General features: G+C 45.3%; 1 protein-coding gene across 1 annotated transcript in view; it reads left to right on the top strand.

Moving 5' to 3' along the window:
- Positions 1 to 10,259, top strand: part of ptprsa (protein tyrosine phosphatase receptor type Sa) — a 270,699-nt gene extending 260,440 nt beyond the window's left edge. The window contains 2 exon segments of the mRNA XM_079505556.1: positions 6,636 to 6,771; positions 8,311 to 10,259. Of these exon segments, the coding sequence (XP_079361682.1) occupies positions 6,636 to 6,771; positions 8,311 to 8,379 (205 nt within the window). The 3' untranslated portion in view covers positions 8,380 to 10,259.
- The last annotated feature ends 713 nt before the right edge of the window (positions 10,260 to 10,972 follow it).

Here is a 10,972-nt window from a genome sequence, read left to right as displayed (position 1 = left end):
CAGAGCATTGTGAGCTTATAGATCTGCTGTTTGGAGGTGAAAGTGTTGTAGAGCAAAGTATCAAACTCAGCAAGATACATACTGTAACACATTGTGTTTATAGGATTAAACTAGTTGCCGTGGTTTCCTCTCTTCATAAAGTCAGATTATCTGGCGGCTAAGACGCGTTTTGCGTTGTTTCACACAAGAAAGTATTTATCACGACTCCTCCACACCGAGAAAATGTTCCCACTACACCCGCAAAACTATTAGTCACAAGATGGGAGAATAAGTACAGCGATATAAATGCATGCGACGCCGGGTTAAGGAGGATTTAGCAGCAGCAAGATTTTAGTACGAAGTTAAAAATGTCCTCCCTTCAAATGGCAGATACACCCCCGCACCCCCCCTCCTCCCTCCGAGGAACCGCTCCTAACAGTATGCTGAGACGAGAAAAGAGAAAAGAAATGCAAAACAAGATTAAATCACTGCTTTTAAAGAGTTACGGCAGACATTTTGTGCCGTGCAGCAACTTCCTTATAACCGTCAGAACATCACAGATCCTCTCCTCTCCTCTCCTCTCCTCTCCTCTCCTCTCCTCTCCTCTCCTCTCCTCTCCTCTCCTCTCCTCTCCTCTCCTCTCCTCTCCTCTCCTCTCCTCTCCTCTCCTCTCCTCTCCTCTCCTCTCCTCTCCTCTCCTCTCCTCTCCTCTCCTCTCCTCTCCTCTCTCCTGCCTTATGCTCTGCACTAATGGTGCGTTCACACGGGCAGATGCAAAGATACAGTGTACAATTCATTGTCAATGGAAGCCAAGCGACATGACGATGCAAAGATACAGTCTACAGTTCATTGTCAATGAAAGCCAAGCGACATGACGATGCAAAGATACAGTCTACAATTAATTGTCAATGAAAGCCAAGCGACATGACGATGCAAAGACGCAATGGATGCGTGTAGCTGCTCCTGAAATGATACTCCCATTAGTCTTTGCGTCTGACCGTGGGAACGCAACGTCATACATTGTGGCGTTGATCTGCTGTTTTCATAGAAAACAGCAATTCTACTAAAACTAGCGAAATTCTGTATACAGTGGCCTGACACCTACTGTCCAGCTATTGTATTGCACAGTGGGTGAAAAAAAGGTGGCTTAACAACACACCTTAAGGCAAAACCACACCCCCCGGGGGAGTGGCCCCAAATAGTACCTCCGAGAAAGTGACATCCATAGTGACATTCCATCTCTGGAAGGAACGAAGTGTACTGTACTGTACTGTACTTTCTAATTTTGGTACTTTAAGTAGTTTGATGCCAATACTTTTGTACTTTTACTCTTTTACTAAGTACATTTGGAATTCTGGACTTTATCTTGCAACAGAGTATTGCTACACGGCACTAAAAAAGTGAGTACTTTTCCCACCACCGCCGCTACGGTATAAATCAGGCTTTATTATGGCTGCAGATATCAGTGCCGTCACCCCCAGCCACCACGGGCCCATCTCCTCTATAATTGATGAGGCCTGGAGATGCAGCCTGGCATTTAGCAAAAGGCTGAAAGCAGCGCATGACACTTCCTTTTTTTTCTTCCCCTTTTTGGTTTCTTTACAACCACCCTGTGATGCATTTTCATCGCCTCTGTGGGAACTTCCAAGGTAACCTTTGTCATTAAGGGTTATTTAGCAGCGTTGACCGGCCGCCACCCCCGGTATATATATGGTGGTGATTCACATTCCAGTCCAGCCTCCGTGCTGTGGAACCTTGGGGTTGGACCGGGGCGATATCGTTCGCTCTCCTAGCCCGGAGCAATAGACTCTCATTCAAGGCCCGTGTTTTTGTGGCTTCGGAGCCTATATATATAATATACAACTTCCACGGTGACATTTGATATTGTTGCCAGAGATGTCTGGCCACGTTGTGGGCTTGTCGTTATTTATTTTTGAGGGCTGCTATAGCTAGGCCCTCCAACGTCTGTCTGGCTTTCAGACACGACGTGATGTGGCAGCCAAATCTATGGACTTTTAATTTTATTCAGGCCTGACCTCAAAATTTAAAAAAAAATCTTCTAAATCCTCCAGTTTTCTGAAACAAATATTTTCACGATTTTTCAAAAATAGCAGATCTACAAGCTCGTAGCGCGCCACTCGGTGGCGCGCTATGAGCTTGTAGATCTGCTATTTTTCAATAGCTAAATTATAACATAATGTTTAAAACACCAAAAGGGGTTCCCGCCCAAAATGGGTTAATGTTTGTCTTATTCAGATCAGCTCATGCAGCCCTTTGTTTTGAGCCACTTCTTCCTACCGGGTGCTTCTGTGTTTATTCCATAAAATAACAACAGTACAGGTTTAGGGCAGTGCATGGCGCCGACAGACTCTGCAGAATATGGCTCGTGAGATTATTTTATGAAAGCATTTTATGAACGTTAACAGAATATATTAAGAAAAATCACACCCGTGTGAACTGAGTGGTGCAAGGTCTTATATAGCCTGATCAGCTGTGGTCTGACGTAATGTCAGTGACCATAGTAACCATGCTCATTCTTTTGAGGGACAGGTACACAAACACACACACACACGGGTACTAACAAAGCCAGTTGTTGGAGTGGTTTGCACCACTCAAAAATTACACCCGTGTGAAGTGAGGGGCGCTCTTATCATCATACAATAGACACTATGCCTATTTGCTCAGACACTATGATGACGTAAACTTCTCCATTCATTGTCAATGGGAATTTGTTTGTGTAGGACGGAAGTTTCCTATATTCACTGAAAGCTGAATATAGGAGGGGCTAGCGCCCCTCAAACATCACACTTGTGTCAAGTGAGGGGCGCCCACTGTATTTATATCAGCCACATGACGTAGCTATCAGTCCTTTAGTGCCCTAGTAGCCTGACTACTTGGCTACCTATATGGCAAACGATTCACGTTATAAGTGCTCTAAACATACAGTACATTAAAAATCCCATCGACTTGGCTGCCATATGACGTAATCTTTGGGGGTGCTAAAAAAAAGAAGAAACTCAAGGTCAACGTCAAAGTCTCCTGAAAAGTGCATCCTAGAATTAGACGACCACCATGACATCACCTGCCAGTGGCGTGCTTAAAAACGACACTGATGTCACCTGCCTCCTAATGCCCCCTGGGAGCTGTAGTCCGTGTCAGAGGAGACCCCATAACACTTGAGTTATGCCGCCCCTCTATAGGGCCATTATCGACGGCGAGAGAAAAGTGTCCGCAGGCTGAGAGGGATAGCTCATATGGCCGTTAACAGGACATCCTCTGCAGTGTGACGTCTGCCCACCGGCTACTGGCTTATATTCAGAGTAAATTAAGATTTACTTTGAACGGTGAACTGCATATACCATACATGGAAGAAGAGTAATTTTCACAACGGTACATCCATCCAAAGTGGCCTTTAATAACCCATTTTGGGCGGGAACCCCTTTTGGTGTTAGCATTATGTTATGCTTTAGCTATTTAAAAATAGCAGATCTACAAGCCCATAGCGCGCCACCGAGTGGCGCGCTACGAGCTTGTAGGTCTGCTATTTTTGAAAAATCGAAGAACGACCGACATAGAAACATAGCTTTTTCAGAAAACTGTCAGGATATAGAAGACATTTTTAGAATCTGATCTCAGGTCAAAATGGGTTAAGTTGATTCAAACACCTACCTCGTATCGTCGCTGTCGGGCAGAAACCTCTGATCTCCATATGTTTTTTCACCTATACTCGATCATACTACAGCGTCACACACAAGCATCACAAGTAGCAGAACTGCAAGCTCCAACCGCGGCCTGAAGCGACGCGCTTTGAGCTTGTGCTGTAAATCTGCTATAATTTGGTACCTTTGGTTTGGAGTCCTGAAAAGTTACAATTTTGGACATATTGAGCTTCCCACCCTGACAGAGACGATATTCCCAAACTGTGGTGCGTGAGCGCCCTCTAGGGCGTGGAGGCGCGATACGAAAACGGTAACGGCGGTTTTTACGGTGTTATTTTAGATGGTGAATATTCCCATTTTAGCATCGAAAAGATATCACTGCATATCTATAGCATTATTGTGAATATTGAAAATAGCTGATCTGCAAAGCTCGTATAGCTTGTAAGAGATCTTCAATTTTCACATTTCTTGACTAAATTGAGAGTAGTGGAAGAGAAACTTGAGAAAGAGACTTCCAGTCCGCTGTGCCAGGTAGTCCGTTTCACTCTCCAGTTGACACAGCTTTAAATGATGACTGCCTGATTGGATGTTGGAGAGTGACAAGCAGCAGCTTAGTGGGTGACCAGAGCCACCCATAACCAGGCACAATGTAGGCATTTAGCAGCACTGTTATTTTCCTCGACTGAAACTAAGGGCCGATTCATACTCCTATTTTACCGCTGTAGTGCCGAAATGATTTCGGCTCGGCAGAAATTTTCAGTAGCACCGAAGAGCCGACTTTAGCACGGTACCCGCCCCCCCCCGAACCTCAAATGACGTCACATTGTAGGCTCTACAGAGCCGAACCGACTTTTATTCGGCTCTAAAATAGGAGTATGAATTGCGCCTTAGACGGAAAATGTTAGTCGACTATTCAATATTTTTTTTGAAAGAAATAAAACGTTCCGAGTTGCCATAGAAACCATGTTCTGTCTCCACACGCACACGTACACACACACACACGCACACACACACACACACACACACACACACACACACACACACACACACTCACACACCCACACCGAATAGCTCACTCACTGCTTTTCACTCATTTTCTCTCTGTCATCCCTTCATCTACCTCTTAATCCCCCCCTCTGTCTATCTCATTATTTCTCCTCCTTATGCCCTCATCCACCTCTCTCTCTCTCTCTCTCTCTCTCTCTCTCTCTATCTCTCTCTCTCTCCCCCCCCCCTTCTATCTCCTTATTTAATGGACCTAGTGGCTTTTTGTCATTAATTGCCTGATTACTTCCTGTGAATGGGAGACACACCAAATCCTCTCCCAGCCATTTGGCAGCTCTGCAAAGCTGGCATGTCTGCATGAGTCTGTTTCTTGGAGGGCAGGGGGGGGGGAGAGAGAGAGAGAGAGAGAGAGAGGCAGAGAGAGGCAGAGAGAGGCAGAGAGAGGCAGAGAGGCAGAGAGAGGCAGAGAGAGAGAGAGAGAGAGAGAGGCAGAGGCAGAGAGAGAGAGAGGCAGAGAGAGAGAGAGAGAGAGAGAGAGAGAGAGAGAGAGAGAGAGAGGGGTGGATGACTGAAAACTAAACGGGGGGGAATGAAGAGATGAAGTTGCTTGCGTAGTCCCCCACTCACTCTCTCCTATCTTGGATTGAGAGAGAGGGGGGGGGGGGTCTACTACTGTAGCTCAGTGGTCCTCAAAGTTAGCCTGGCTAATAAACCAGACTCAAATCACACTTTTGCCACGGCTGATTCGGTCTGGCTTATTAGCCAGGCTACCTCAAAGTGGGGGTCTGGGGACCCCCGGATGTCGTTTGAAGGGGTTCCAGGGGGTCCCTAACAAAATTCCACCAGTTGAAACTACCTGAGTCACACATGCATTCCCAAGGGCTCTATACGCATATTTTTCATCCAATGCTATAGCCTATAGGCCCCAGAATAGAGATGATAGGGTATAAGTGCTTATAGAGCTGTCTGTCAGTGTACGTCGGCTTGGAATCTTGACTGCTTCTCTGTTGTTTTTTCCTCCGTACGTTTGTCTTTTCAATTTGTTACGTAATAAAATAAACACAATAAATAGAATCTATTGTTCCTGTTCCCTGGAGACATGGCGCCCTCGACACACGCCCACGCGTGTAAAGCGCACACAGATGCACGGCTTCTGCTAACCGTCGCCTTCGGTCCTCCATGCGGCGGCGGCGGTGGTGGTGGTGGTGGTGGTGCTGACATTGTGCTCGGGGGGGTTGGCAAATAAATCTGTTGTCATATCAATTATTGTTCCATTGGTGAAGGGGAAGTCATTTCACAGCAAAGCAGCTTAGAGAGAGACAGCCCTCAAGTATAGTCCAGTATCAGAGGAAAGACTCACTATTTAGAGAGAGAGAGAGCGATGCAAGGGAGATTTATTTTATTCTCATCTTTGGGCTACTAAGGGGAGGGAGGTAAAAAATGTGGCTGCAGAGAACAGCTTGTATCTCTCTGTGAGTTTGAGAGGATGCATGAGTTATGAGAGGAGAAGTCTTTCCATGTGTCGGGGACTTCATGAGCTACAGACGTTTGAAAGGTGCACTCTACTTATTCCACTGTGTGTGTGCGCGTGCGTGTGTGCGTGCGTGCGCGTGTGTGATTGTGACTCATATGCGTACTGTATTTGCTTACACGAGTCATTTTGAGTTTGAGAACATGGGAGCTAATCAAAAGTGTCCTCATCAAGATGACCTCTCCCTCCCCCCTCTCTCTCTCTCTCTCTCTCTCTCTCTCTCTCTCTCTCTCTCTCTCTCTCTCTCTCTCCTCTCTCTATCTCTCTAGCTCTCTCTCACTCTCTCTCTCCCTCTCTCTCTCTCTCTCTCTCTCCCTCTCCCCCCATCGCACCACTGAGCTTTTAAATCTGCTCACGCCAGCAGGCGGAAAGCTTTGAAAAGTAAAACATAATTTGTGGTTATTCTTGTTACAGCCTCTATTAATTTTGTTGTTTTTCGTGTGTGTGTGTGTGTGTTCCAGTGCGGGAGTTGGCCGTACGGGCGTCTTCATCACGCTCAGCATCGTCCTGGAGAGGATGCGCTACGAGGGTGTGGTGGATATCTTCCAGACGGTCAAGATGCTGCGGACACAGAGACCTGCCATGGTCCAGACAGAGGTAGGTTATAGCACTGGTTACCATAGTGGGGTCCAGGGACCCCCAGGGGTCCTTGAGGGAGTTCCAGGGGGGTCCCCAGCTAAATGTTAGTTTGGAACCAAATGGGCCCTTATGGTTCTGTAACTCTTGAGTGTACAAATGTAACCAAATGCCATTTGGTTCCATTTGTACACTCTCTCAGAGTTAAATTAACATTGATTTTACAATATAAATTGGGGGTCCCAGAGATAGAAATGCCATCAAATGCAGGGCGTCCGTAGCCTAATGCAGGTCAAATTGGGGGTCCTTGAAATGAAACGGGTTGAGAACTTGAGAGTATAATATGAATAGAGACGGCACCCGAGTTCTCCTCCCATCCACTTGCATTAAGTTGCTCAAAAGCGAGGCGATTTCACTGTGCATTCTGGGTAGGAACAGAGTGCATTCTGGGATGGATTGGGCCCAAACACATGAACGCGCTGCCGCTGACTATCATTGCAGGCATTCAGCGTTCACGTGTCATCGTGAACGTGCACAATGATAGTCAACGGACCAGCGCGTTCATGTGTTTGGGCCCACGCTGCAATATCAAATTCGGCCACTATGTCCATTTCGCCTCAGGGTTTCATCCGGGTGCCGTCTCTATTCATATATACTCTAAGGTTGAGAATCACTGCTAGAGCCGTACCCACTGGGAGATTAATGACAAAACACCAGAGGTCTCTAGTGGTCACAGTGTTAGATAGTTAACTCAGCTCAAGTACACTACAGTACAATGTAGGGTGAAAACTAATTCAATCTATAGCTTAACGCATTTTGGGCGGGAACCCCTTTTGGTGTTAGCATTATGTTATGCTTTAGCTATTGAAAAATAGCAGATCTACAAGCTCATAGCGCGCCACCGAGTGGCGCGCTACGAGCTTGTAGGTCTGCTATTTTTGAAAAATCGAAGATGACTGACATAGAAACATAGCTTTTTCAGAAAACTGTCAGGATGTAGAAGACATTTTTAGAATCTGATCTCAGGTCAAAATGGGTTAAATCACTGTGTATCCTCTAATATTATATATGTTATTTTATTACTCACTATCTCCAAACTACTGTATACATACATGAGACCATAAATATGTTTTTTCACATGGCAGATGAAACTGTAGCACTGGGATCGTTTTTTAGTTTTTAACCCATTTTGGGCGTTAGCATTATGTTATGCTTTAGCTATTGAAAAATAGCAGATCTACAAGCTCATAGCGCGCGCGAGCTTGTAGGTCTGCTATTTTTGAAAAATCAAAGAACGACTGACATAGAAACATAGCTTTTTCAGAAAACTGTCAGGATGTAGAAGACATTTTGTAGAATCTGATCTCAGGTCAAAATGGGTTAAATCACTGTGTATCCTCTAATATTATATATATGTTATTTTATTACTCACTATCTCCAAACTACTGTACATGAGACCATAAATATGTTTTTTCACATGGCAGATGAAACTGTAGCACTGGGATCGTTTTTTTTGTTTTCAATGACCGAGAGTTTTTTTGTATGTTTCCTTTCTTACAGGATGAATATCAGTTCTGCTACCAGGCCGGTCTGGAGTACCTAGGAAGTTTTGATCACTATGCAACGTAAAAAGCCATGCCGCCCTCCTCCAACCCCCCCCTGCCCCCCTCCCTGCCCCCCTCCCAAATCCCTGCCTCCCCCTCAAACAGTCTCCTGAGCCATAGAAACCCCTGTTTGAAAATTTGAAACCCACGACTAACCGGTATCGACGACAATGGAAATAAAAAACCTCGGCTCCCATTCAGCCAGAATCCTCCCAGGTCCAACCAAAAACAGGACCCACTTGTAGATGTTTAGACGAAATCCCCCCCCGTTAAAGAAACCCAGGCCGCCGAATGAATTCCAATTGGTTGGAGGGAGGAAGGGGGTCATGATGCGACGCCACTGTCAGGACAAAAAAAAAAGAAAAGAAAGAAGAAAATAAAAAACCCAACCCGAAAGTGGTCTTGACCCGATTGGAAAGGAAACCAACCGCCTTGGATGGAGCTGTGTGGGGGAATCGATCCACGTTGTCAGAGCGATAACCTTACCTCAAGTGTTTCGAGGCGTGGAGGACGTCGTAAAAAGAACATTCTGTGGGACATCTACGTGGCAAAAATGATCTCATCATCCATACTTAGACCAACAGGTCTACCGTAGGAGGAGGAGGAGGAGGAGGAAGAGGAGGAAGCGATGGAGCAGAGATCAGGAGGCGTGTGGGAGAAAACAGCGTAGGCAGAGTGAAACACTTTTCATCGTCTCTTAGTTTCTTTTTTTATATATATGTAACGGAGGAATGTTGAAGTACTCGATCAGCATTTTTAGGGCAGTAATATCCAGAAGAAATGACCAAAAAAAGAAGCCGTGGTTTCCCTGTGTGAACACGGAACGATTGTCCCCCTACTAATAATCTGGTCACCGACGTGAAACACAAGAGTAAACAAAAATACAAACGATATCGACCACTAAAGACCAGAGCTGGAAAGCTTTGTCCGTATCACTCATCATCCCCTGTGTCTTTTTGTTTTACTGTCGTATAGGTGATAATGTTCTGCCATCCGTCAAACTGCTCAAGCTCTCACCATAGGGGCCATTCAGTGTTCTCCTGCATATAGGCTTCAGGCGATACTTTCACGCTTTACGAGGTCGTGAGAAATTAAGAACCGGTATCTTTCAAAAAAGGACAGTGTAAGCGACATTTTAGCTCGACAAATTTTGCCAATTCCTGCTGATAACGAATCAGTTTCTCCGGTCGAAGGGCATCGCGTGGTCTCGAGGTTCACCAGAGAGAGGTTCTGTTCATAGCCTATATCACAGCTTTTAGCCGTGTCGTCCTGCGATCTGTTCCAACGAGAGAGAGAAAGGGGGCCGAGAAAACCGAGCTTTCACCACAATCCAGACCTCACTTTGGAACCAGTGCATCACAGAGGGGGGGTGGCGGTGGTTGGTGCGCCGCCCGTCCACCATTTTTGAACAGGGGAAATAATTTGGTGGACATGATGACGGAATCAACTGAACCACCAAATAATGGACCGCCTCCACATAGAAAGCAAAAACTGCAGGGCTTTCTCTGTGTTCAGAGAGCGACACACCACCGTCATCATTTCTAATGTTTGTTTTTTTGTTTGTCTTACGGTAGAGTGGATTTTCTTTTTTTCTTTTAGTTTATTTTAGGGGCTTTCTGCTTTAATTTCTGTCAAAACCAAACATGCTGCTGCTTATCTGGTGTATGCTGTAAGTGTGATTCTTATGGTGTGGGGGAGGCTGTCATAAGAGAGAAAAAAAAAGAAAGCGCCAGCTCTGGGATGTTTGCTCGCGTGCAGGCGGTGGCGAGGGAGAGCCCATCCACCCTGTCATGGCTCTCTCTCCCATGTGTCTTCTCCACGTCCACGTCTTTTTACCAGACAGGAACTCATGAATGCTACAGTTCTCCTTTTTGCAATCACAAGACTGTACTTGAACGTGGTTGAAAGCTGTTGTACGCGCGTTGGGGGGGCGGGGGGTTGGTGGGGGGGTGGGTCGGGTGTGTGCAGCCAACCGTGACCTGTGGTATAGCGACATTCACAGAAACCCAAAGTTACTCGCTGCAATGTCGCGACGCAAAACGAAAGTCAACAATGACCTTTGGAAACAGTTGCCTCCGGTTGGATCCTTATACATGTAAATGTGTCTAATAGAAATCAAGCTTTGGATTCTCTACCCTACTTCCTTACAGTACCTAGTTTTGTTATTTTTTCTCCGGAGGTCGGCTCCACGGTGTACATGATGGGTGTACTGTATGCTTTTAACCATGGATTGTGTGAAGGGGGTTTTGGGGGGGGGGGGGGGGGGTCGGTATATATGCACACAGACAGTAGGAGAGAGAAGGATGGGACTGTGTGTAATCTTTTCTTATTTCCAAAAAAGCCTTATTGTTATTCTAACATTATGGAAACAATGTTGTATTATATGATGACTTTATTATTTTACTTTACATGAACTGACTTTTTAATTTTATTTTATTTTTTCTTACGTTGGTTTATTTTTGTTTTGTTTTTTAACAGAGATATTGTATCAAGTTTTTTTAATTAGCAGGAAAAAAAATGAAATGCTTATTTGTTCATATTACGTTAAAAGACATTCTATTTTTTCACTGTAGAAGTGTTAAGTATAACGTGCGTGTGTGTATGTGTGCACATTCTAT

Source organism: Electrona antarctica (assembly GCF_951216825.1).
Source record: "Electrona antarctica genome assembly, chromosome: 7".
Taxonomy (NCBI): Eukaryota; Metazoa; Chordata; class Actinopteri; order Myctophiformes; family Myctophidae; genus Electrona; species Electrona antarctica.
The sequence above is the reverse complement of the archived record's forward strand: the minus strand, read 5'-3'. Positions and strand labels throughout refer to the sequence as shown.